The sequence below is a fragment of the Ursus arctos genome, unplaced genomic scaffold (assembly GCF_023065955.2).
Source record: "Ursus arctos isolate Adak ecotype North America unplaced genomic scaffold, UrsArc2.0 scaffold_1, whole genome shotgun sequence".
NCBI classification, from domain to species: domain Eukaryota; kingdom Metazoa; phylum Chordata; class Mammalia; order Carnivora; family Ursidae; genus Ursus; species Ursus arctos.
Window position 1 is genome coordinate 3,896,728 of NW_026622763.1, and position 25,245 is coordinate 3,921,972.

The following is a 25,245-nucleotide window of genomic DNA, read 5'->3' on the forward strand; positions in this document are numbered from 1 at the left end:
ACCCAGCACCAGCCTGAGGCCTCGAGAGCTCCAGGGGGCGGAGCCAAGGATCGGCGCGGGCGGCGACGGCAAGAGGCGCCGCGGGGGCGGACCGGGGGCGGGCCGGGGCGGGGCGGCGGCGGACTGCGGAGACGCGGCGGCGCGCGGGGCGGCGCAGAGCGTTCTCGGCGCGGTGCGGAGCAGAGTGGCCGGCACCGGGCCGCAGGGGGCGCGGGCCGGGGCCGGAGCCGGAGAGGAGCCGGAACCGAGCCCGGGGTCGGGCCCGGGGAGCCGGAGCCGGGGCCGGGCAGAGAGCAGCCATGGCGCCGCGCAGGGCCGGGGCCCGCGCCGCTGCGGGCGGCCTGGGCGCCGAGTAGCCGGGCTGGGCCGGGCCGGAGCGCGGACGGCGGCGGCGGAGGCAACTGCGCCCGCGCCCCCCGCCCTCCCAGGCCCTGCGCCCCGCGCCCGGGCCGCCGGCGATGGTGACACATGCGGCGGCGGCGCGCCGGCGGCAGGACCATGGTTGAGCGCGCCAGCAAGTTCGTGCTGGTGGTGGCGGGCTCGGCGTGCTTCATGCTCATCCTGTACCAGTACGCGGGCCCGGGGCTGAGCCTGGGCGCGCCCGGGGGCCGCGCGCCGCCCGACGACCTGGACCTCTTCCCCACGCCCGACCCGCACTACGAGAAGAAGTACTACTTCCCGGTGCGTGAGCTAGAGCGCTCGCTGCGGTTCGACATGAAGGGCGACGATGTGATCGTCTTCCTGCACATCCAAAAGACCGGTGGCACCACCTTCGGCCGCCACCTCGTGCAGAACGTGCGCCTCGAGGTGCCCTGCGACTGCCGGCCCGGTCAGAAGAAGTGCACCTGCTACCGGCCCAACCGCCGCGAGACCTGGCTCTTCTCCCGCTTCTCTACGGGCTGGAGCTGCGGGCTGCATGCCGACTGGACCGAGCTCACCAACTGCGTGCCAGGCGTGCTGGACCGTCGCGACCCCGCCGCGTTGCGCACGCCCAGGTGAGCGCCCGGAGCGACGGAGTCCCAGCTGGAGGCCGCAGCCCCGGGCCGTGCCCCCGCCGGGCTGCCCTGGGCCCGCGCTGCCCTCCCTGCCCTTCTCTCCTGTACTCTCGGGGCCCCCACTCGCCGCAGCCTCTCTGGACCCCCTCCCGACCTGCTGGGCACCCGGAGCTCTCGTCCGCTGCAGCCCGTTGTCTCCCTGCCCTCTATTCTCACCTTCTCCTCTTCCTCGCCTTTCTACTTTTCCCCTCCACCACCCCCGGCGCCCAGGTTGCGCAGTGCCTGGGCTTCCCTCGGGTCACAGCGCACTGTCCCAGGGCCGTCACTTGTCTTGCACCGCGGGCCTAGTGTAAAATCTGGCCCACCCCAGCTGTGCGTCCGGGCTAGCCTGGTGTCGTCGGGCGGGAAAGTGGGTTCTTTTGCGTGTGTAGCCCATCGGGAGTGTTCGCTTACTTTGGCCACGCACACACACCTGAAGCAGAAGTGAAAGAAGTGAAGTGCCCCTCCCCTTGCACCTGTGAGGCTCCCCGCCCCCCAGCCGAGCTGGAGAGGGCTGGGGAGGAGCTGCCAGGGAAGGGGGTGGGCTCTGCCTGTCGGTGTATGCAGGTAGAACAAAGGCTTGAGTGTGACCTGGGCCTGGGGGCCGGGAGGAGGCAGTGCTGCCAGCCCTCGCCAGTTGGGCCAGAACCGGTTGCAAGCTCCCTCTGAACAGCTAGATTGAGGGAGCTGAGTTGGTCAGGGGTACCTATGCAACCAAACACTTTCCTTAGGGGGTCCCCCATTTCTTTGGAGGTTGGAGGCACAGGGCTGACCTGGGGGGGGGGGGGCGCAGCACTCCTGGGAAATACTTTGTAACCCCAACCTAGAAGGCAGGCTGGGTTTCCAGTGGTTAAAATTCGGATTCTTTTATCCTGTTCATATTGGTGCCCTGGGGGCCTTCTCCCCATGATATCTGGGCTGGGAAGGGCCAGGAGTGAGGTCTTCTTCCCTGTCTTTTGTCTATCTTCTATATTTGTCTTAGGACTGCACTTACAGACAGGCTGGGGTGGAGGAGCTTATGTGAGCCGTGTAGCTGTGTTTCTTGGCACTCTTCTGGGTCAGGCAGGGACAGGGTCCCTGGTGTGTTTGGGGGATAAAGGTTGAGGATCTGGCCAGTCCACAATTAAACGCGGTCCATGGCCTTGCTCGCCTGCTCAGCTCTTCATTCCTACTCTGGTCTTTCCTGGACTGTCAGGAAATTAGGGCCCTAGAGCTGGGGCAGAGGTCATCTTACTTTCCCTTGGCTGCCCCACTCCCTGCCCCCAGATGGCAGCTCCTAGCCTTCGAGGTGATGTTCCAAGTCTCTTAAGGCCCCACTAGTAACAGATCTACCACCCCAAAACCCTTAAAGCCTTGCTTCTTATTCAGCACTTAGTCTTCTCTGCATGGGTGTACTTTCCTGGTGTAGCACCCACCTCCCACCCTTTTGCCCCCATGAGCCAAGTCTGGGGTTTGCAGCTGCTGGCCCGCCAGGACTGTAGTCCCCCAGAACTGGGCACTGACCAACCCAAATAGGCCCAGGTGGGCACCTCCCTGCCTGCAGGAGTGGGAATGGGGGTAGGCACCATCCTGTCTGCCAGAGGGAATTAGCATGGGAGAATCCCAGAGGGGACAGTGTGCAAAACTTGTTCTGGGGGCTGCCAAGACTAGGACACTCCTTCCACAGCCTATCTCCTGAGGCTGCTTGCCTTTGGGTCACCAAGATGAAGGGCCTCTGATCTCCCTTCTCTGGGGTCTGTCCACCAGAGCAGGAGGCCCCACCACCCTTACAGACAAGAGTCGGGAGACCCAGTGGAGCAGACAGGGCCCCCAGGTGCTACACAAGGGAGGCCCAGCACCCCCTCCTCAGGGTGGGTGTGTATAGCAGGAATAGAAAATGCCGTGCCTAGTCAGCTGGATGCCTCTTGCTGTGGTGGGCTGCCAGCCCCTCTGTCTGGAAACTGCTGAGCTCAGCAGCATGCAGGCCAGGTGCAGGAGGGGTTTCCGGGGCCCTCAGGAGGCCCTCCCTCTCCTGTCCACTTTGGGAGTGGGCTGTACCGTGAGGCAGATGACAGAGCTTCAGCTTCTGTGCTGTTCTCCCCGCCCCCTTCATTTCTGTTCTAGGCGTTGGGTAGATTGCTTTTTTAATAAGCTTCCCTAAGAGGCCAGGGTAATCTTGGCTTTGTGTGTTTATAAGCCCATCTGACCGAGGTTCACCTGCTGAGTGTTCCCCTAGTCTGGGGCTGGACCAGGGTGCTTTGAAGGTCAGGATACATTTCTCCCACCTGCCCCAGCAACCGAGCATGTCTCTGGACGAATATTGTCAGTGCCCAGATTCCATGGGATGCCTGGTTTCAGGAGCTCCAGATGTCACCCTTGCCCTCCTTCCAGCAGACCAGGGCTTGCCCTCCCCCATGTCCCTGTGGGTGCTGTAGTGACCACCTGGCTGGGTAACTGAGGAGGGGATGGGCCTGGCTCCAAGAGCCATCCGGACGGGTCCCTGGGGGTCTGAGCTTAGGGTGAGGACCTTTCCTTCCTCCCTGGTCCCCAGAGCCAAGCATGTTGCAGGGCATGAATGAATGCTTCCTGGCCATGAGGAATGCTTCTAGAAGCTCCACCAAGCCTCTCCCAGCTCCCAGTGCTAGTGTCTGCAGTACTGGGGGCCTAAGAGAGGCAGGCCTTGTGACTCAGTGGAGTGGGGGTTTCCACAGCTCCAGAACCTCATCAGCCTTGGGGGTTCTAAGCTGGACAGGTGTTGAGGTGACAAACTTCAAGGTGAGGAGATGTACCTTCCTGGAATACAGTTTGCAACTTCTAGCAGTAGTTAGTACTTCCTAAGGTGAAAGAGAGAAAAAGGTGTGTGAGCAGAGCATCAGTAAGTCCCTGTTATGGCCTGTGTCCACTGAGGGGGCTGCCACACCTGCTAGCATCAGCCAATGTGCTTGAAAGGCCCCCAGGAAGGATTGACCTTGCAATAGTGAGGCTGCCCACAGGCAGCAGGCACGTGGCCAGCCAGCTGTTGCCAAGAGCCACTTTGGTTAGTGTCTCTGCACCTCATGCTCCTTGTCACTTCATAGAGTCAGAATGGTGCTCCTAATGGCCAAAATGTCTCTCCTTCCTCTCCCCATCTGCCTTAAAGGGGGCAGAAGAAGAGACATGGTCTGAGTCTGGCCTGGGTGGCCTTGGAAATGTTCCTGAAATTGTGTAGGCTTCATTTGGAGCCACCAGGGGTATTTGGGTCCCCAGTATGGCTTCCAGGCCACCGCCATGGGGTCTTGGGCTCAGCGAGACCCTCTCTGCAGCAGGGCCCCCACGAACCCCTGGTGAGTTCTCAGCATCTTTGATATTGCTGTGCGGGAGCCCTAGAATCGATGGCCTGTACCCTCTCAATCCCCAGTCTCATTTCTGGTCATGTACCCTCCACTATCCTGAGTTCCTCAGTGTTCCAGAAATCTGCCAGTGCTCTCAGCTGAGCCTTTGCTGCCTTCTGCCCCAGCGTGCCCCACTCCCCTGCTGGCTCCTCTCCCTTCAGCCTCAGCTCTGCTGCCCCTTCCTCCAGGAAGCCTTCCCTGGCAGCACCCTGTTCCCTTAGATGCCCTTGGCCATCCTGGTATACACAGCATGTTGGCAGTAGCCAGATGCCCACATGTTGGCACCAACTAGAATGCTCTCTTCTTGGCCCCACACCCTCTCCAGGAGCTGTGCCCCTCCATGAGTCCTCTAGTGAATGAGATGCAGCGGCAGCCTTGAGTGCAGTGCTGGTCCCAGAGGGCCTCAGGGGCCCCTCAGTGGGCCCAGCCAGGTTGGGCACACTGAAGATTGGGGCGTTTTTGTAACAGTTCTTTCTGTGGCACTCGACAATGTCCAACTTGCTTTCACAATTACTGTCTTACATGTGATCAGGGGACAGAGCCCACATTTGCCTGCACTAGGGCAGATGTTACCTAGAGCACGTGACGGGAACCCATGGTTGGGGCCCAGCCACCAAAGGGACCTGGTTGGGGTGCCACCATGGCCTGACTCACCTAGGGAAGCCTTGCGTGGAGATGAGGGGAATGTGAGGTCAAGGTGTTCACAATTAGATTTTCATTCATAGCCAAAACAAAACACATCTTCCTTTTAGGCAAATGCATGAGAAGGCAAACTTTCAAATAGCTTACTGACAATTATGTTAAATGGTGCTCTGGCTTGTGAAATTATGTACATAACTCATGTTTTCTTGAAAGCACTGAGGACTCGCAAGACCAGGGCTTCCTGTGCTTCTGGGCCCCTCACTTGTAAAACCTGGGGCTGTGAGGAGTGGGCTGGGCCACTGTGCTGTAGTGCGGCTGGCTCTGATCTGGGCTCTGTTTGCTCCCGGGTCAGAAAGCCTTTCCCAGGGGGCGCAGCTCCTACCGCTGGGGCCTGTGAGGCCCCTTGTCTTTTTCTTTCTTTCTCAGTTGGCAGCGTGAGAGATTTAGCTGCTGTACTCGGGGAGCGGCAGGGGGTCAGCCGGTCAGCTGAGGCCTGGTTTTGTCATCCTTAAGGGACCCTAACTCTTTTTCTTTCACATCTCATCCTTTTGTTGTTGTAATGATTATGTGATAATTGGGAGGAAAACATAAAAGAAAAGAAAACTGACTGTATTCCTCACACATGCTTTTTTTTTTTTTTTACTATAATTGAAACCATAATGTAAATTTTCCATAAATGTTGTTCCTTCTTATTAAAAACTTAATATTTTAGTAGCTGCAGACGACCCCTCTCTGGGTGCGTTGTTAGTTCTGCCGTGTTGTTGAACATGCAGATTTCCCGTATCTGGCTCCTGTGAGTGTGCTGGAGTGGATGTCCTTGTGTATAGATGTTTTGCATAGCTCTGATGTCCTTTGTAAGTTCCTAGGAGTGGAACTTCTGCGTTGAAAGGTCTGAAGGTTCAAATACTGTCACTGTAAGTGTGCAGTTACTTTTCGGAAGGCCTGTGCCTTACCATGTTGCACATGTGGTATTTGAGTGCTGCTTCAACGGCATTCCTGTTGGTGTCGAATAGTGGTGTGGGTTTGAAAAAAGACTTCTTTCTTAAATCAGCAGAATGTGTCTCTCTCTGATTTTTATCAAAAAATCCTGCTTGGTGCATGCATCCTTAGGGGTGGTCTAAACTTCAGGGGTTGGGGAGGGGCCATGCCCAGTCACCCCAGACACCTGCTCATGTGGTCACAGATGCCTGCTTTTTGGCCCTGCCCAGAGAGCCAGGTACAGCTCTACCATTTGGGGTCTGAAGGAAAGGGGTGGTGGGCTATGGGACCCAAATCTGAGGAAGCCAGGGTGCAAAAAGGAGGCTGGCTCTTGTCCCCCAAGCACTCAGTGGGTACTTGGAATGGGTCATCTCATTTGGCCCCACCACCCCAAAGATGCAGGCACATGACAATTGTCCCAATTTCCTACATAAGGAGGTCAAGGCCCAGAAAAGTTGGGGAACTGGCAGAGTCCCTCAGCCTAGCGAGCCAGGAGCCGACATTGAGTTGTCTGTCCTGAAGCCTGTGTGCCCCTCCAGCCCTCTGCTACACCAGCTCCCCTCCCCCTGCCCCCCCACCGGCCCCCACCCCCAGCCGGGAAGACTGTCTGTGGGTGAGAACAATAGCCAACCATTCAGTCAGACCAGCCAGGTTTAGCACATGCAGCTTCCAAGACCCTGGGCAGACACGGGCAATTTCACATGCAGACCTGTGTCTCCACTTTCCTGGAAAACATCTGGCGGCCTTCACCAGAGTAGCAGTAAGACAAGAATCAGGCCACATCCTCTTGGCTCTGGCAAGGTAGCGCCAGCAAGGTTTGCTGATGGCGCTGCTGGCAGCCATCTGTGGCAGCTCGCAGGGGCCTCCAGCGCAGCCTGGCAGGTGCCCCCTGCTGCCGCTCCCACGTGCCCGGCTTGTCCCCAGGTGGTCCTGAGGACCTGCAGCCGCCAGCCTGCCACCTCGTCCTGTTGGAGGGGTTGTGTGATTCCAGCTAGGACACGGTTCAGCTGGTCTGTGGAAAGGACGAGAAACGGGAAGGGTGCTCAGGCTCTCTCCTGAGAAGATGGTTTCCGAGTACTTCTCAGCAATTATTTAGAACCACGTGGACACTGCTCGTTGGCAACCCTGCTCTCCTTTTCCTTGAGGCCTGTACCTCGGCCTCACTTGCTAGCACTCACAGATGAGGAGATGTGTTTGCGGGAAACTTTCTGTCTCTCCAGACTCTTGGTCTTGCCTCTTCCAGAACTCCGTTGGCTCTTTTTCTTCCTATGAAGTTTTTGCTCTCTGTTTGGCTTGCCAGGGCCCCTGGGGGAGGTGCTATCCCAGCTACAAAATTACAGACAGAGGCCCAGGCGCTGGTGTCCAGGCTTCCCCTGAGTGTAGGCCTGTCACTTTTGGGCTGCAGGACCTGTGGTCTGATTTCTCTGTCCTCGCAGGGTTCCTGGTGTGGCTGTGTCCCAAGTCCCTGGCTTGGAGGGCTTGTTACCCTGGAAGGGTGGTATGCACATAGCCACACACCGGAGAACTAGCGTGCTGATCCCAGGCTGCCCGTCACGGGCAGCTGTTAGAGGACAGCAGGATCAGCTGCGTGGGCGGGAGGTGTAGGCTGTCCAGCCACTGAAGCCTACACACATCCTGCCCCAGCCTGGGCCTGGGGCCTGTTTTCCTTGATGGGGGAGCAGAAACCAGCTGGGGCAGCCCTTTTCTCCCATGGCCACCCACTGCGCCTGGCCAGGCTCCGTCCAGCTCTGGGTGCTAGGAGCTCTGCTTGGGAGGCACAGCCCCGCAGGCCAGCCAGCCGCCCTTCCCTGCAGTGCTGTCTGCTTCCACCTCCCTTGAGGCTTCCTCCAGAGCACCTGGACCACTTGCAAGCCCTGCCCTCACCCCAGCTGCTGGTCCTTCATTCACTTAGCCAGCCATCCTGGGTCTGGGGCCTCTGTTCACCAGGGCTGCCTGTGGGGACTGACATCCCCAGTTCCACAGGAGCTCATGGGCCCTGTCTATGTAGACGGGGCTCCGAGGCCCCAGTGAGGCTGGAGACAGGTGGGACTGGACTTTGGGTTCCTTTCAGAGGGTCTAGGCAGCAGCTCGGGGCCTCCACAAGGAACCAGAGGAGGAGAGAGGAGCCCCCTGGGCAGCCTCTCTCACCTTAGGTCTGAGTCTGTTTCCCTATCTCAAAAATGGGGACATGGAGTTTGTCATTCGGTTCTCTAGAGGAACCAGTGACTTGTTATCCATGACCTCCTGTGACTGTGTAGTCCTTCCAGCCCCGCTGTCTAACCCTTTAGAATTCTGTGGTCTGAGGTGGAACACAGGCCTCATGGCCCAGGAGCGAGGCTCAGGCCCTCGGGTGTACAGCGGGCTGTCAGTGGCTTGCCGCAGCCCAGCGTGAGGCTGGCTGTGGTGGCGGGGCTGGGGCTTCAGTGAGAGGCAGCCCCCGACAGCTGCGCATCTGGCCTGGCTTTGAGGGCCGCGTGTAAGCAGCGCAGCTGCCTCCATGTGTTTACACGGGGAACGTTAAAAGGCGCAACGGGGGGGGGGGGGCGATCACAGCAAATCAATAATTGTCTAGAAAGATAGTAACTAGAGAGATTAAAACTCCAGAGTTAATTGTTTGTAAAGCTGTAGAGTTGAAGGGGGTCAGTGGCCAGGCAGGAGCTGGGGACTCCAGTGTCTCTGGAGACTGCCCCAATCCACCAGGGCGGACATTTGAACGTCTGAGCTTTTGAGTCACACCAGTCTGGGACCAGGATGTGCCTGGAACTCTCTGAGCCTTGTTGCCCTTGCCTGCCTGGGCATAGCAGGAGGTGTTGGACCACCAGACCCCAGCAGGTAGTGAGCTCTGTAAGCTTCTCACTGCCCACTGTGGTATGTAAGGGCAAAGGCCGTCTGGCATTTGCCGGCCGATGCCGGCAACCCAGCATCGAAGAAGCCAGCAGGAGGAAACAGCTCAAAGCAGGTGGGAGAGCGGGAACAGCAGGTGGTCAGGGTAGACAGCAGAGCAAGGGTGGGGGCCTGGGCTTGGAGCCGGACCAGCTGGGTCGAATCCTGGTTCTGTCACTCACAAGCTCTGTGACCTCGGTTTCCCCATCTGTAAAATGGGCATACTGACAGTGCCTGCCTCAGAGGGGAGTAGTTGGAACTGTGCCTGGTGCTGGAGACTCTTTTTTACAAGAGTCCACAGTGCATCCCCTCTTTCTGTGGACAGGGAAGGGCTCTTCAGGGCCAGCGAGGCATTTGGCACCTGTCGTCAGCTTGAGGGCCAGCAGGGGCTTCCTTACGTCACCAAAGTCTCGGTAGCTAGGGTCCCATTATGTGGGACATCCACCAAGCGTCACTGGCCTGCCAACATGACGACCCGAGACGTGCTGTACTTCGGGCATGGGGGTCTCCTGCTCACCCCGGGCTGTGGCATTGGCCACCCTGTTCCTTCCCGTTGAGGGCTTTGCCGTGCTTCCTCCCTGGATGTCAAGAAAGCCCCAGGCCGTGCTCACCCTCCCACAGGTGTTGATGGGTGTGATGTGGCAGGCCCGTGTTTTCACTTGGTGGTGGCCGTGATCTGTGCCACCAGTCCCTCTGTCTTCACTGTGGGCTGAGAGATTAACACAGGGGCACCAAGGCAGCCTGCTGCGGCTTCCCTCTGCCATCCACCCCCCTCACCACTGTGTGCACTTTATGGTTTTCGGCACCCTTTTTTATATTTTCAGTGCAGACGTGTATCCCTTAAACAGCTCCCAGCACTGTTTACGTGCTTTCCAGAACCTGCGTCAGACTGTACTTGACCTTCTGCAGCTTGCTTTCTCCACTCAGCCTTGTTGTTGAGATTTATCCATGTTGGTCCATGACATGCATATTTAATTCATTGACTGCTGGATTTAACATCAAGTTTGTCTAGACACATCTCTTTTTTTTCCTTGCTTTGTTCCCAGAGCAGACAGGCGTAACGTTTCACAGACCAGGTGGCAGTGCCCAGGCCTGGCCACCCCTCCTCACGTGTCCCTAGGAGTGGGCTGGAGGGCAGGTGGTCCATGCTCAGCCCTACTGGATATGACTGGTGCTCTCCAGACTGGCTCCTCAGACTCCCAACGCCGTGCCTGAGGTTCATGCCCCACACCATGCCTGACGTGCCCCTGCCATGTGGCCTGTAAGACGTTGTCATCTTTGCCAGGCCAGCCGCTGTGAGATGGACCTCTGTGGTCTTAGCGCCTGTCCCTGGGAGACAGGCATCCATTACAAGGCTACCACCACTCAGGTGTCCTCCCCGCCACCTACCTGTTTGTGTGTCCAGGCTGTTCTCTGCCCTGAGGGGTGGTGTGTCCTCTTTGCGCCTCCTGGTACGGAGTTCCGTGGGTGCTGTGCTCGCCAGGCCTCTCCTCCCTACTGTCCTTGCATATTACAAGTCGTCCGGAGCATTGGTTTACTGATGCCTGCACTGGTGTGGGCCAGGCCTCTGTCCTCCAGCCTGTGGCGCTTAGTGCACGTGCAGGGGATGGAGGCCTACCCATGTCTGAACCCCTGTGGGATCCCCTGTGGGTGGAGCTCAGCCAGAAGCCCAGAAGATTGAGTAGATGGACAGATGGCGGACTAACCAGCCATCCTTCCTGCAGCAGGGATACCCCCAGGGCCTTCCTTGGAAGCCCTCAGCAGCACCTGGACAGCCACTGCATGAGCCTAGCCCAGAAGGTCAAACAAGTACGCAGTCCTCCTGCCTGTCGTCTCACACCCACAGATCCCGGTGGTTGGGGTCCCTGTGAGATTGGATTGGGAAGAGGATCCTACAGTCAAAACCAGAGCCTGGAACCTACGGCTCTGAAGTCACCAGAGCCTCCTTCCTATCCAGTGGAAACCTAGGCCCGGCTTCCCCAGAGCAAGGCCCGTGTCACTCCCCAGCCTGACTGAGGAGCCAGATACCATTGCCTTGGCCTCCAGTCTGGTGCCTGGTCCCTGTCTGCTGCAGCCACACCCGGGTCAGTCCTTGCACGGCCTTCCTCCGTGGATGAGGTTCCTGCACCCTTCTCTCGTCATCCCGGGCCTTAGAATGTGCCCCACCCACGCTTAGCCCCACATGGCCCCAGCCCCATATGTGCAGCATTTGCTTCTAGACCACTTCTCCAGTTGGCCTGGGAGGATTGGCCCATACATCACTGTCCATCTGAGAATTAGCCCCTGCCACCACAGGGCTCGTGGGGCCCCAAGAACAAACATAGGCAGCGGTGAGCAGCTCCCCTCTGAGTTACGAGCTTGAGAGCCTCACGTGTAAATGTTTACTTTTCTGGAGCATTGGTGTCTTTGGGAAAGGAGGACCAGCAAACACGGAGTCCGGCATTTACACCCCAGCAGCAAGAGGCAGGATGAGGTTGTCGTCTTAGAGCAGTGTGGCCGGGTGGCATTTTGTCTGGACTTCGCACCAGCAGGAGGAGGTCCTCCAGCCAGACTGCAGCTAGCGGAGGGGGGCTTGTGTGAAGTGAAGTTGCTGTGCCACGTGTACCCTGCTTCCAGGGTGTATGCTGTGCTGGCTGGGGAGCAGGACAAGCGGGTGTCCTCACCTGGAGGGCACAGGCCAGGAGCAAAGAGTGACTGCACGACCGCCACACTCGCTCATTGCCAGGCCGTCCGTGCTCATGCCTTACTCTCAGGGGCCCCACTTCAGAGATGAGAAAACCAGGTTCAGAGAGCCTAAATAATTTGTCAGTTGGCAGAGATGGGATTCACACACAGGCCTCTGGTTCCAGGGCTTCCTGTTAACCCCTCCCCCAGGTCCCCACCTGGAAGGGCAGAGCCAGGCATCTCCTGGGCATGGGGTTCAAGCCCAGCACACTGCCCGCCATGGTGAAGGACAACAGGGCTGCTTCAAGGATGGGCTTTTCCGGAGCCCAACAGGGTACAGTGGGGATCAAGGGCAGGTGGAACAGAGGAAGTGCAGAGCAGATGGCCTCCCAGGGGTATTCGGAGGTTTCTAATGTCCCCTGCAAGGAGAGGCCCTGCCCAGGCAGGCACAAAGCCGGGGAGTAGGTGGGCCGCTGCTTACCACAGCCCTCCTTCCTGCCGAGCCCACTGCAGCCCTCCAGGGCCCCCCATCCCAAAGAGGAGTGACCACAGCTCCAGGCACAGGCCTCTTCCTCCCCTCCTCTGTCCCCTCAGCGGCCGGCAGGCAGGTGGGCAAGCAGGTCTGGGCTGCTTGTCAGCCCACCATCGGAACCCTGGAAGTTCAGGCCTCCCAAGTCCTGCTTTGACCCATCCGACACAAGCAGTCAGAAAGCCCAGTCTCGTAAGGGGAAGTTTGTTCCTTCACTTTCCTGGAAGCTAGGCTGACAGTGTGCCCAGTGGAAAATGCCATTTTTATCAAGTCAAAGGTGGTCAGGTTTTAGCCAAGTGGATAAAAGGATGGTAGTGGGATTGTTCAGAGCGGGAGCAGACCCTGTCCTCAAGCAGTTGAGTGGAAAGGGGACCCAGTGGGCATCAGGCAGGGCTTCACCCAGGGGCACAAAATGCACACCAGGCCAGCAGAATCCCAGAATATGAGAGCTTTGCTTAGGAGGCCCTGGGGTCCTGATATATCCTTCTGGCTCATTCCACAGCATAGGCCCTCTCTCACCTCGTGGAGCCCTCAATTTGCCTGTCAGATGCGCAGAAGACTCGAGAAGCAGAGGCCAGCAGCCAGTGCCTTGGGCTCCCTCACACACCACCACGTCTGTCTGGAAGATGGGCACTGTCCATGAGGCCCAGTCTGAACCACGGAGTGGTTCAGCGTTTGGCAGGGGCTCCCCACAGACCAAAGAACCCCACCTGGCTGGGGAGATGGGCCTTGCTTGGCGTGGAAAGATTGAGCAAACTCCTATCATCCCTCTCGCCCCCCCTCCCATTCTCTGCGTGCTTCCCGGCCTGAGCCCTCCCGTCTCTGGGCACTCTGTCCGTCTGCCCGCAGGCCAGAGGCAGCCTGTGGTGGTGCTAGGCATGGAGGTCTCGTCCTAGGGCTGCGGACAGGGTTGAGTTCAGGCCCTTCCAGGGTGCCACAAATGGTGTGGCTGGGTTAGGGGTGGCATTGCAGCCCAACCAGCCTCCTGCAGAACAGTGCCCTGTCCATTCATGACGTCATGTGAGCTGTTGCAGGTCGTTTCCAGAGGAAACGCTCCCCGGGAGGGTCAGGGGGTTACCAGAGAGCCTAGGGGTGATGGCCTGCAGCCACGTGTGGCCTCCCCCAGCCTGCTTCAGCTCTGACCCTGGCCAGGCCACAGAGCCAGCTGGCGTAGGAGCCTGACCCTTGTGGGCCAGCAGCTGTTGCCTGCTGAGGTAACAGGAAATCCTGGCCTTAACCAGCCTGGGCTTTGTGCACGGAGCCTTGTGAGTTGTTTTAATTTGTTCAGCAGGTTTTTTCTGAGCCCTCGTTCCATGCAGTCCTGAGAGGGGCACCATCAGATCGTGGTCCCTGCCTTTCCCCATCAGGGCTGCCCAGCTGTGTCTGACAGTCAGCCCAGATGCAGGAGGGCTCAGGGGTCTTGGCAGCAGGCACCGCCCATGGCTTGTACTGTCAGCTCCCTCCAGTTCGCAGGGGCACTATGAGGGTCTTGACCCCCTTGGGTGGCGTTTCTGCTGTCATCTGCCAGGCCAGATGCAGGTTTTCTCCAAGTTATACCATGTTAGGGTCCTTTGACATCTTGCTCTGGCTTTAATCTGGATGCACCCTGGACCCCCACTCACCCTGCTGGGGACTTGGCACTGGCCTGCAGGGATCAGTGGGCCAAGGGACAGGCACTGTCCAGGTCACTCGGAGGTGGCTCCACTGTTCTCCCATGACAGATGCCAAGGCAGAGGCCCAGAGAGTCCAGGTGACTTGCCAAATGTCGCGTGGCTTAGGTAGGAGACCCAGGACTTGAACTCAGGTGTCCTGGAGCCCTGTCTGGGCTCTAACCACACCCATGGCTACAGCTGCTTGGCAGTTGTCATTCTAGAGCCAGTCCTCAGAGAGGGAGAGATGGTCAGGATGGGCTCTGGTCTTGCCCCTAAGGTGCTGCCACTTACTGAGGGCAGACGGTTGCGGGAATGTACCCCTTCCTGGGCAGGGTCAGAAGTCACCCATAGCTAACCTGATCAAGCTCACAAGTGGCAAAGAGGAAGCTCAAAGCTATGGAAAATTTTTTGGTAGACCTGGAAGCCATGTTTTAAATATGTATCGTCAGGGTTTTTTCCTAGAACGGTAGTACACACTATAGCTGGGGACCTGGCTGGGGAGTCATGGGCCGGGGATCGGGCATTCTGCCCTTGCTACACCTCTCTGAGTCCGTCTGACGCAGCAGCACCAGCTGAGAGTGCAGGGCCTAGCTGAAAGCCTCCGCACTGGGGCCGTGCAGTGTGCAGCGAGGGGTCAGGAGGGCTGGCAGCCTTCCATGTTCCCAACCCCCGACTGGGTTCCAGGTGCTGGCAGGTATTCCTGAGGGACACGATTGGCTTCGTGGCTCAGGCAGGAATGTTTTCTGATTGATTGGGCTTGACTTTATCAAGGGAGGGGACCCAGTGGGCACCACGGAGGGCCTGACCCTCTGCCCTCCCTTGCCCTCAGGCCAGCGGAGCCCCAAGTTCCATAGGTACCAGGGGGTCCCAGGAGGGCCAGGCTCCAGCAGGCGGGCCATCAGGCCTCACACCTGCACACACATGTCCTTGAGGTCAGGAGAAGCACATTCACCTCCCTCCTCTGCACAGATTATATACGCAACTGGCAGCACTAGTCTGATAACCACAGGGTCTCCCCTGGGTTCCCAGCCCCCTCCCACCCTCGTGCCTGCCATGCACATCCCCCAGGAGAAGAGGTAACAGGCAAGTGCTACTACAGCAGGGGTCTTGGGCTTTCTCGGGCCAACCGCACAGCATGGCCCCTTCTCCAGTTTGAAGGCCTTTTTTGTGGCCTGTGCTGCATGTCACTGCCAATCACAGGCCATCCTCCGCCTCACAGCAGTAGCCTCAGGCTGGCACTGCATTCATGTGGGCCTGGGGGACACTGGCCCCCTCCCCAGGAGGGGGAGAGGCTAGAGGGCTCCCAGAGCTGACCACAGGCTGCAGGAGGCACCGCACTCAAAGCCACACACGCTGCACACCCACACTCACACACGCTCCCGGCGGTAGCTTGAGCTGTGGAGCCAGCAGTGACTCAGAAACATCCTGGAACAAGAATTCCTTTTTTCCTTACAAGTGGTGGGCACTTTGGGATGTTTCCTCCCATTTGAAATTCCTTCCCGCTAGCCCCCTTTAAGAGCTGAGCGATTTTTCCACTCCGTGGCTGGGCCTTCCCTCCATCCCCACCCCTTCCGAGCAGGCCAGGACTTTAAGGAAGTGTCTTTTCAAGGAAGATTTGCTGCCATCACAGAGGGGTGGAGGGGCAGCCCGGAGGCCCAGGAGAGAGGTGGGAGGGCTGAGCTTTGCAGGAGGCTCTGTCGGGGGTCAAAGACCAGACTCCTCAGACAGTTGGACCTTGGGGCTCCCTTCCTCCTTCCTGCCCTCCCAGGCAAAGGGGCTCCGGCTAATGACAGTGACAGCCATCCTTGTTTCTTAGGCAGGCATGACAGGCAGGGTACCGTGGGTGCTGTCTGTGGCTGCCCTCACCACTGTCCTCCCCATACCTGAGACACGGTGGAAGAAGGGGACAGGGGTGTCTAAGGACAGGCCTGGGGCAGGGGCTTTAGACCTCCAGCCACAGGAGCTACTTGGCTGCCCCAGGGAACCCCACACCATCAGCCCCCAGGGAGGCACATGCCCACTCCCCCACATACAGCCCCCCAGGTAGACACATTCCCTGCCCCCCACACCACCCCTCCCCAGTAGACACACACACACACACACCACCACCACCACCACCACCACCACCACACGTCAGGTAGACCAGGAGGGCAGTCATCTCCAGGACAGCACACCTCCTGGGCATGGCACGTGGTGATGGGAAAGGCCCTGCAGTGAGGCCATTGTGGGGCGGGTGAGTGAGCCCGCCATCTGCTCCAGCATGCCCCATCCCTGCCAGGTTCCAGCAGGGTGCTGGTCTTTGTCCTGGGCAGCAGTCTCCACTTTATCAACCCCAGTGTCAAACCAGGGAGCTGAGGGACTTGGGGGACTGCCAAGGTGGGTCAGGGACCAGGGTCCCAGCTTCCCAATCCAGAGCCTTCCTGTGCAATCTTGCCTACGCCAGCCCCGCCCTTGGTGCATGCCTTGTGTGCCTGTAATTCTGTGCAGAAATTTGGGGTTGAAATCTGCTGGGGGTCCCTGAAAAAGTCCCCCATTTTACATAAGGTGCCTGATGAAGTTGGCAGAGCGAGGCATAGCTCGCCCAGACCAGGGCCTGACATCTCCCGCTGTCCCAGCCTGGGCCTCAAAAGAGAAACCTGATGTTTGCTGGATGGGAGGAAGGGACCAGTGGTCCTCAGCCCCAAGATGCAGTGCAGCCTTCTGCCTGCTGGGGGCTGGTGTTTTTGCCGTTGTAGCCCTCATTTCTCTGCCTGGCAGACAGACAGTGTTTGCAAGGCTGAGAGCGGGTGAGGGGCCATGAGCTGCTTTCCAGCACAGCCCCCACCCTGTTGGCCTCTGTCCCGCCAACAGCTGGAGTCCCTCAAGACAGGCTGGACGACCATGATTCACTTATGTGTCCTCGCCCTTTGCTGAGGACCTGGCACAGATAAGGTCTTGACTCTCAGAGACAGAGCCCTTCTTAAGCCCCACTGTGCTCCTCACCAGTGTATGACCTCAGGCAAGGGTCACCTGCCTGTGCTTCAGTTTCTTCATCTGTCAAATGCGGCTGGGAGGGACGATGCAGCCTGCTGGGGTGCCTGGAACCCAGGGGAAGGGTCCTCGGTGAGAGGGCTATTCATTCTGTTTACCTTAAGATGACAACTTTGAGATAAGATTGAATTAGCAATTTTTGTGGTTGGTAGTGACTTGTTGCAGTTTGTTGAGAGCGGGGCAGACTGCTGGTGGTCCTGCAGCCAAGGGCCAGACCAGAGCCTCCCAGAGCCTGGTCATTCATTTCATTCATTCATAGGACAGGGGAGCAGAGCATCACCTCAGGGTTATTAGGGGTGTGAGGCCCCCTTAGCTGGTGGAGTTCGGGTCCCCGGTATCACATGTGATGGGAGCTCGTGATCTAGGGGCTGAAGAGGGGGCTGTGTGCTCCCTTGTCCCCACAGTGAGGGATGGGTGCTTGCCGAACCCCTGCTCTGTCCAGTGCAAGAACAGACACGGGGTTCTCGGGTCACACCTGAGTCCTAGGCTGGGCCTGCATGCACTTCGGCCCCATCCAAGGCCAAGCGTAGTGCTCGGGGTCTTCTCTTTGGTCCTGTCATTCCCCAGGAGAGCCGAGGAGTTTCCCCCCGACCAAACACACTCCCACTGGGGGCAGGTTTCACTGGATGGACTCCGTTTGTCACTCAGTCACTGAGGGTCCCTTGGGGTGACTGTACCCAGAGAAATGTCTTCTCTCCTGAGAAGCCTGCTGTGGTTTTGTTCTTGAGGACTTGCTGCCCCGGGACTGGCTGCAGATGACCCATCATGGGAGAGCTTTTTTTTTTTTTAATTGTGTTCATATATGCATAACATAAAATTTACCATTCTAACCATTTTTTTAAAAGTGCACGGTTCAGTGGTTTTAAGTCCATCCCCCTTGTTGTGCAGCTATCACCACCATCCATCTCCAGGACTTTTGCACCTTCCCAGCTGAACCTGTGCCGATGTTAACTTGTTAGTGTCCCTCCTCCAGCCCTTGGCAACCACCGTCCCCTCTCTGAGTAGGATGACTCTCTATGCCTCACGTACACGCGATCTAGGATGACTCTCTATACGTCACGTACACGCGATCTAGGATGACTCTATGCCTCACGTACACGCGATCTAGGATGACTCTATACCTCACATACACGCGATCTAAGATGACTCCCTATACCTCACGTACACGCGATCTAGGATGACTCTATACCTCACATACACGCGATCTAGGATGACTCTATACCTCACGTACACGCGATCTAGGATGACTCTCTATGCCTCACGTACACGTGATCTAGGATGACTCCCTATGCCTCACGTACACGCGATCTAGGATGACTCTATACCTCACGTACACGCGATCTAGGATGACTCTCTATGCCTCACGTACACGTGATCTAGGATGACTCTATACCTCACGTACACGCGATCTAGGATGACTCTATACCTCACGTACACGCGATCTAGGATGACTCTCTATGCCTCACGTACACGTGATCTAGGATGACTCCCTATGCCTCACGTACACACGATCTAGGATGACTCTATACCTCACGTACACGCGATCTAGGATGACTCCCTATGCCTCACGTACACGCGATCTAGGATGACTCTATACCTCACGTACACGCGATCTAGGATGACTGTGCCTCACATACACGCGATCTAGGATGACTCCCTATGCCTCACGTACACGCGATCTAGGATGACTCTATACCTCACGTACACGCGATCTAGGATGACTCCCTATGCCTCACGTACACACGATCTAGGATGACTCTATACCTCACGTACACGCGATCTAGGATGACTCCCTATGCCTCACGTACACACGATCTAGGATGACTCTATACCTCACGTACACGCGATCTAGGATGACTCCCTATGCCTCACGTACACGCGATCTAGGATGACTCTATACCTCACGTACACGCGATCTAGGATGACTGTGCCTCACATACACGCGATCTAGGATGACTCCCTATGCCTCACGTACACACGATCTAGGATGACTCTATACCTCACGTACACGCGATCTAGGATGACTCCCTATGCCTCACGTACACACGATCTAGGATGACTCTATACCTCACGTACACGCGATCTAGGATGACTCCCTATGCCTCACGTACACGCGATCTAGGATGACTCTATACCTCACGTACACGCGATCTAGGATGACTGTGCCTCACATACACGCGATCTAGGATGACTCCCTATGCCTCACGTACACGCGATCTAGGATGACTCTATACCTCACGTACACGCGATCTAGGATGACTCCCTATGCCTCACGTACACACGATCTAGGATGACTCTATACCTCACATACACGCGATCTAGGATGACTCTCTATACCTCACGTACACGCGATCTAGGATGACTCCCTATGCCTCACGTACACGCAATCTAGGATGACTCTATGCCTCACGTACACGCGATCTAGGATGACTCTATACCTCACATACACGCGATCTAAGATGACTCCCTATACCTCACGTACACGCGATCTAGGATGACTCTATACCTCACATACACGCGATCTAGGATGACTCTATACCTCACGTACACGCGATCTAGGATGACTCTCTATGCCTCACGTACACGCGATCTAGGATGACTCCCTATGCCTCACGTACACGCGATCTAGGATGACTCTATACCTCACGTACACGCGATCTAGGATGACTCTCTATGCCTCACGTACACGTGATCTAGGATGACTCTATACCTCACGTACACGCGATCTAGGATGACTCTATACCTCACGTACACGCGATCTAGGATGACTCTCTATGCCTCACGTACACGTGATCTAGGATGACTCCCTATGCCTCACGTACACACGATCTAGGATGACTCTATACCTCACGTACACGCGATCTAGGATGACTCCCTATGCCTCACGTACACGCGATCTAGGATGACTCTATACCTCACGTACACGCGATCTAGGATGACTGTGCCTCACATACACGCGATCTAGGATGACTCCCTATGCCTCACGTACACGCGATCTAGGATGACTCTATACCTCACGTACACGCGATCTAGGATGACTCCCTATGCCTCACGTACACACGATCTAGGATGACTCTATACCTCACGTACACGCGATCTAGGATGACTCCCTATGCCTCACGTACACACGATCTAGGATGACTCTATACCTCACGTACACGCGATCTAGGATGACTCCCTATGCCTCACGTACACGCGATCTAGGATGACTCTATACCTCACGTACACGCGATCTAGGATGACTGTGCCTCACATACACGCGATCTAGGATGACTCCCTATGCCTCACGTACACGCGATCTAGGATGACTCTATACCTCACGTACACGCGATCTAGGATGACTCCCTATGCCTCACGTACACACGATCTAGGATGACTCTATACCTCACATACACGCGATCTAGGATGACTCTCTATACCTCACGTACACGCGATCTAGGATGACTCCCTATGCCTCACGTACACGCAATCTAGGATGACTCTATGCCTCACGTACACGCGATCTAGGATGACTCTATGCCTCACGTACACGCGATCTAGGATGACTCTCTATGCCTCACGTACACGCGATCTAGGATGACTGTGCCTCACATACACGCGATCTAGGATGACTCCCTATGCCTCACGTACACGCGATCTAGGATGACTCTATACCTCACGTACACGCGATCTAGGATGACTCTATACCTCACGTACACGCGATCTAGAATGACTCCCTATACCTCACGTACACGCGATCTAGGATGACTCCCTATGCCTCACGTACACACGATCTAGGATGACTCCCTATGCCTCACGTACACGTGATCTAGGATGACTCCCTATGCCTCACGTACACGCGATCTAGGATGACTCCCTATACCTCACGTACACGCGATCTAGGATGACTCCCTATACCTCACGTACACGCGATCTAGAATGACTCTCTATACCTCACGTACACGCGATCTAGGATGACTCCCTATGCCTCACGTACACACGATCTAGGATGACTCTATACGTCACGTACACGCGATCTAAGATGACTCCCTATACCTCACGTACACGCGATCTAGGATGACTCTCTATACCTCACGTACACGCGATCTAGGATGACTCTCTATACCTCACGTACACGCGATCTAGGATGACTCTATGCCTCACGTACACGCGATCTAGGATGACTCTATGCCTCACGTACACGCGATCTAGGATGACTGTGCCTCACGTACACGCGATCTAGGATGACTCCCTATGCCTCACGTACACGCGATCTAGGATGACTCCCTATGCCTCACGTACACGCGATCTAGGATGACTCTATACCTCACGTACACGCGATCTAGGATGACTCTATACCTCACGTACACGCGATCTAGGATGACTCCCTATACCTCACGTACACGCGATCTAGGATGACTCCCTATGCCTCACGTACACGCGATCTAGGATGACTCCCTATGCCTCACGTACACGCGATCTAGGATGACTCCCTATGCCTCACGTACACGCGATCTAGGATGACTCCCTATGCCTCACGTACACGCGATCTAGGATGACTCCCTATGCCTCACGTACACGCGATCTAGAATGACTCTCTATGCCTCACGTACACGCGATCTAGAATGACTCTCTATACCTCACGTACGCGCGATCTAGAATGACTCTCTATACCTCACGTACGCGCGATCTAAGATGACTCCCTATACCTCACGTACGCGCGATCTAGGATGACTCTATACCTCACGTACACGCGATCTAGGATGACTCCCTATGCCTCACGTACACGCGATCTAGGATGACTCTATGCCTCACGTACACGCGATCTAGGATGACTCTCTATGCCTCACGTACACGCGATCTAGGATGACTGTGCCTCACATACACGCGATCTAGGATGACTCCCTATGCCTCACGTACACGCGATCTAGGATGACTCTATACGTCACGTACACGCGATCTAGGATGACTCCCTATACCTCACGTACACGCGATCTAGGATGACTCCCTATGCCTCACGTACACGCGATCTAGGATGACTCTATACGTCACGTACACGCGATCTAGGATGACTCCCTATGCCTCACGTACACGCGATCTAGGATGACTCCCTATGCCTCATGTACACGCGATCTAGGATGACTCCCTATGCCTCATGTACACGCGATCTAGGATGACTCTATACGTCACGTACACGCGATCTAGGATGACTCTCTATGCCTCACGTACACGCGGTCTATAGTATTTGCCTTTTTGTCACCAGCTTATTTTGCTTAGCGTCACGTCGTCGAGATTTATCCACGTTGTAGCGCGTGTCAGCACTGCCTTTTCAAGGCCGGGCACTCCGTGGTTGTAGGCATATACCACGTTTTAATCCATGCCTCTGAGGATAGGCCCGTGGCTTGTCTCAGCCTGGCGCTGTCGAGCATCGTGCTGCTGTGAACATAGATGCACACACTGGTGTTCAAGTCCGCTTGCACTTCCTTGGGGTGTATAGCTAAAAGTGGAGTTGCTGGGTTAGATGGCAATTTGATGGCTCATTTCCTGAGGACCCCCGTACTATCTGTATTCCCACCAGGAATGCTTCCGGGATCCGCTTTCTCCACCAGAGTGAGTAGGACACGCCAGCGCACGGTATGGCTATGCTGGGGTTCGAGAGCCCTGTCTCGGGGTCTCAGGGGAGGAGTCTGACAAAGCCAGGGTCAGACTCTGGGCCCAGAAGTTGGGGAGGGCAGAGGCACAGGACAGCTCTTAGTGGAGTCTGGGACAGGTGTTGAGCAGAGGGTCTGAGTAGGTCCCCACCCTTGGGAGGTGTGGAGCTTGAGCCCAGGGGCCACAGGGCAGAGCTGAGGAGTGGCCGCCGTCACAGTGGGCGTGTCCCTGCGGCGGTCTCAGTGTAGACCTCCCTCTGGGCTCAGCCCCACCCCACTGCCACCACCACCACCTGAGAGGTCTTAATGGCCCTTCAGCTTCTGCCTGGCTCAGCAGGGCCGCAGACCCTGCTCACACAGTGCTCGCTTCCATGTAACTTCCCGCCTCGGAGGGTTGATGGTTAATTCTCAGCGCCCACGGGCAGCCCTGAAACAGCCATGTCTATGCTCAGGTGTTTGAGGTGCCTTCTTTCACCAGTGGCCTAAGGCTGCACACACATGGGCTCCGTGTGCCAGGCCACCCTGAGGTCCTTTCTGCCTGTCTGTCTGTGTAGGCCCTGTGCAAGCCAGCCTGCAGGAGGCTGGGGGTGCATGCCGAGTTCTCACGGCCTCAGAAACCCTGGATTTAGGAGGGAGCCCTGCATAGGGTCATTTATGGCTCTGGAGGCTCCCGGGTCTTAGGCTGTAAGAGACTTAGTGCTTCACTCCTGGGTGTGGGGGCTCCTGACGACAGGCAGGATATTTATGGCCCGGCTGGCGCCACTTGCCGGCCTGCAACCTTTACATTGCTTTGTTTCCTGATTCCCACCAAGGTTGGTGTCAGCTCGGGGACAGTGCAGGGGCCTTTGCTTCTGGGGGCGCTGCTCAACAAATGAGGCCTTGGATGCACAGAGGGGAGCCTTCTCAGCTGGCAGGAAGGGCCGCAGTAGCACCCTGGTGGGATGGAGACCACCATCCTGTAGCTAACCTTCTAGACACTCTTTGGGCTGTGTGTTTATTCCCCCACTTTGAGAAGTCTTACAAGTACGTATGTGTATGTGTTCCCACTTCTGAGTGCCCCCTGGGGCCTCCAGTAGGTGTGGGCACTGGGAGGGCATGCAGTGGGGTCCTCGTGCTGCCCTCCAACACGGACTGACTCATATCCCGTCTCGCCAGGCCTTCCTCTCCTGGGTCTCCCGGGTGCCGTGCATGCCCAGGCCCACACACCCTGAAGCTGAGGTCCCTTGGAGCCCATGGTTTGCTGCTGCTGCTCCTTCAGCAGAGGTCCCCTCCTGTAGTGGGGGGCGGAGCTGTGGTTTCTGGGAAGTCTGGGAGCTGCCCTGCTGACCTCCCCAGCGCTGTGTGAGGAAATTGTCTGATAGGTGGCTGATGGCCACCAAAGTGGCCACCACTGCCTGCGTTTGCTCTTGGTTGTATGGAGCACACGCATGCTCTTTTGTCAGTTTCAGTCCAAGATACAAAGCCTCGGCTTTTCTCTGAGTCTTCACTCTGCCCAGGCCCCATGGAGACAGGCCAGGAGGGGAAGAAACACCACGCCCGTGGCTGAGAGGTGAGCCAGGCAGAAGGCTCTGAGAGGAAAGAAAAGGGGAGAGGGAGGTTCGCTGAAACAGGACTGGGACGAACAGTGCTTTCTGACGGGGGCCAGGTGTGCAGGGGGCACTGGACAGTGCCAACAGGGAAGGAGAGAAGAGCAGCTCTGCTGGGAACCATGAAGAGAGAGACCCACAGGCCTTGCACAGGTGGAGGGGCGTGCAGCCACACAAAGGGCCCCACACCTGGGCCTGGGCCAGCACCCAGGGTAGCCTTGGGGGCTCATTTGCAGCAGGAGTAGGAATGGAGTTGGGAGGGGCAGGCATGGGGTGGGGTGGGTGGGTATGGAGAACACAGGCCAGATAGGAGGAAAATACGCAGGGGAGGGAGGCCAGCCTGGACTCAGAGCCCTGAGGAGCCCCCCTCCCCTGGGGGCCTGGCACACAGAGGGAGACCATTGGCCACACCCAATGGCTGCAGCTGTGTGGTCCTCCCTTGATGTGTCAGTCCTTGCTCCCAAGGGGGTGATGTGGAACTGAGTGGGCACCCATGGCACAGGCTGGGACCTTGGTCACGACAGGGGTGTGTGTCTTCAGATAACTCCGGGGACCCCTAGAGCCCCTTGGAAGTGCTGAGAGGGCCTGCACTCAGCTGCACCAGGCTCAGCAGCAGTAGGGCTGGCTCTCCCTGGACCCACGCTGAGCCCCCAACCAGCCGGGCCCACAGGGAAGTGCACAGACAGGCCTTGGCCATGGGCTTTGCTCTGAAGCTTGAAGAGACAGACGTGTCCAGGTGGGAACCTCAGTGGGAGTGTGTGGCTGGGGGGAGGAGATAGTGGGGCCCTCCCTCCAGGACACGGCGACTTTGTGCTGCATCCCCTTGGTCTTGTCTGTGGACGCCCTGGGGTATGTGACTTCATGGTCAGGGCCCTGCAGTGTCCTGCTCACTAGGTCCACGCTATGGCCCTCCTTCCCCGGCTCCCACACGCTGGCATAACCCCCTGTGTCTGAGCCTGGGAAGGAGGTCCCCATAGTTCTGTCTGCTGCCAGCCATGGGGAGGTGGGGTGGGTACTGTGTGGGTGCCGGGGACCTGTCATTACCAGAGAGGAGGAGCACCAGTGACCAGGGGCCTTCATGTGGACAGCAGAAGCCTGACCACAGCCCCGCTGGGAGGCTGCCCGTCTCAGAAGCTTCCTGCATCTCACACACCTTCCTCTTTTCCAGCTGGAGCCTGTCAGCTGACGGCACCCCACCTGCCCCCTGAGCCCGCCCCCCATGCGCGCATTGAGTCACTGGCCCTCCTCACACCACGTGCCCTATCCT

At 57.3% G+C, this 25,245-nt stretch overlaps 1 protein-coding gene across 1 annotated transcript in view; it reads left to right on the top strand.

Moving 5' to 3' along the window:
- Nucleotides 1-379: 379 nt before the first annotated feature.
- HS6ST1 (heparan sulfate 6-O-sulfotransferase 1) overlaps nucleotides 380-25,245 on the top strand; it is a 40,543-nt gene continuing 15,677 nt past the window's right edge. The window contains exon 1 of the mRNA XM_026510243.4: nucleotides 380-995. Within this exon, the coding sequence (XP_026366028.1) occupies nucleotides 469-995 (527 nt within the window). The 5' untranslated portion in view covers nucleotides 380-468. The remainder of the gene's footprint in view (nucleotides 996-25,245) is intronic.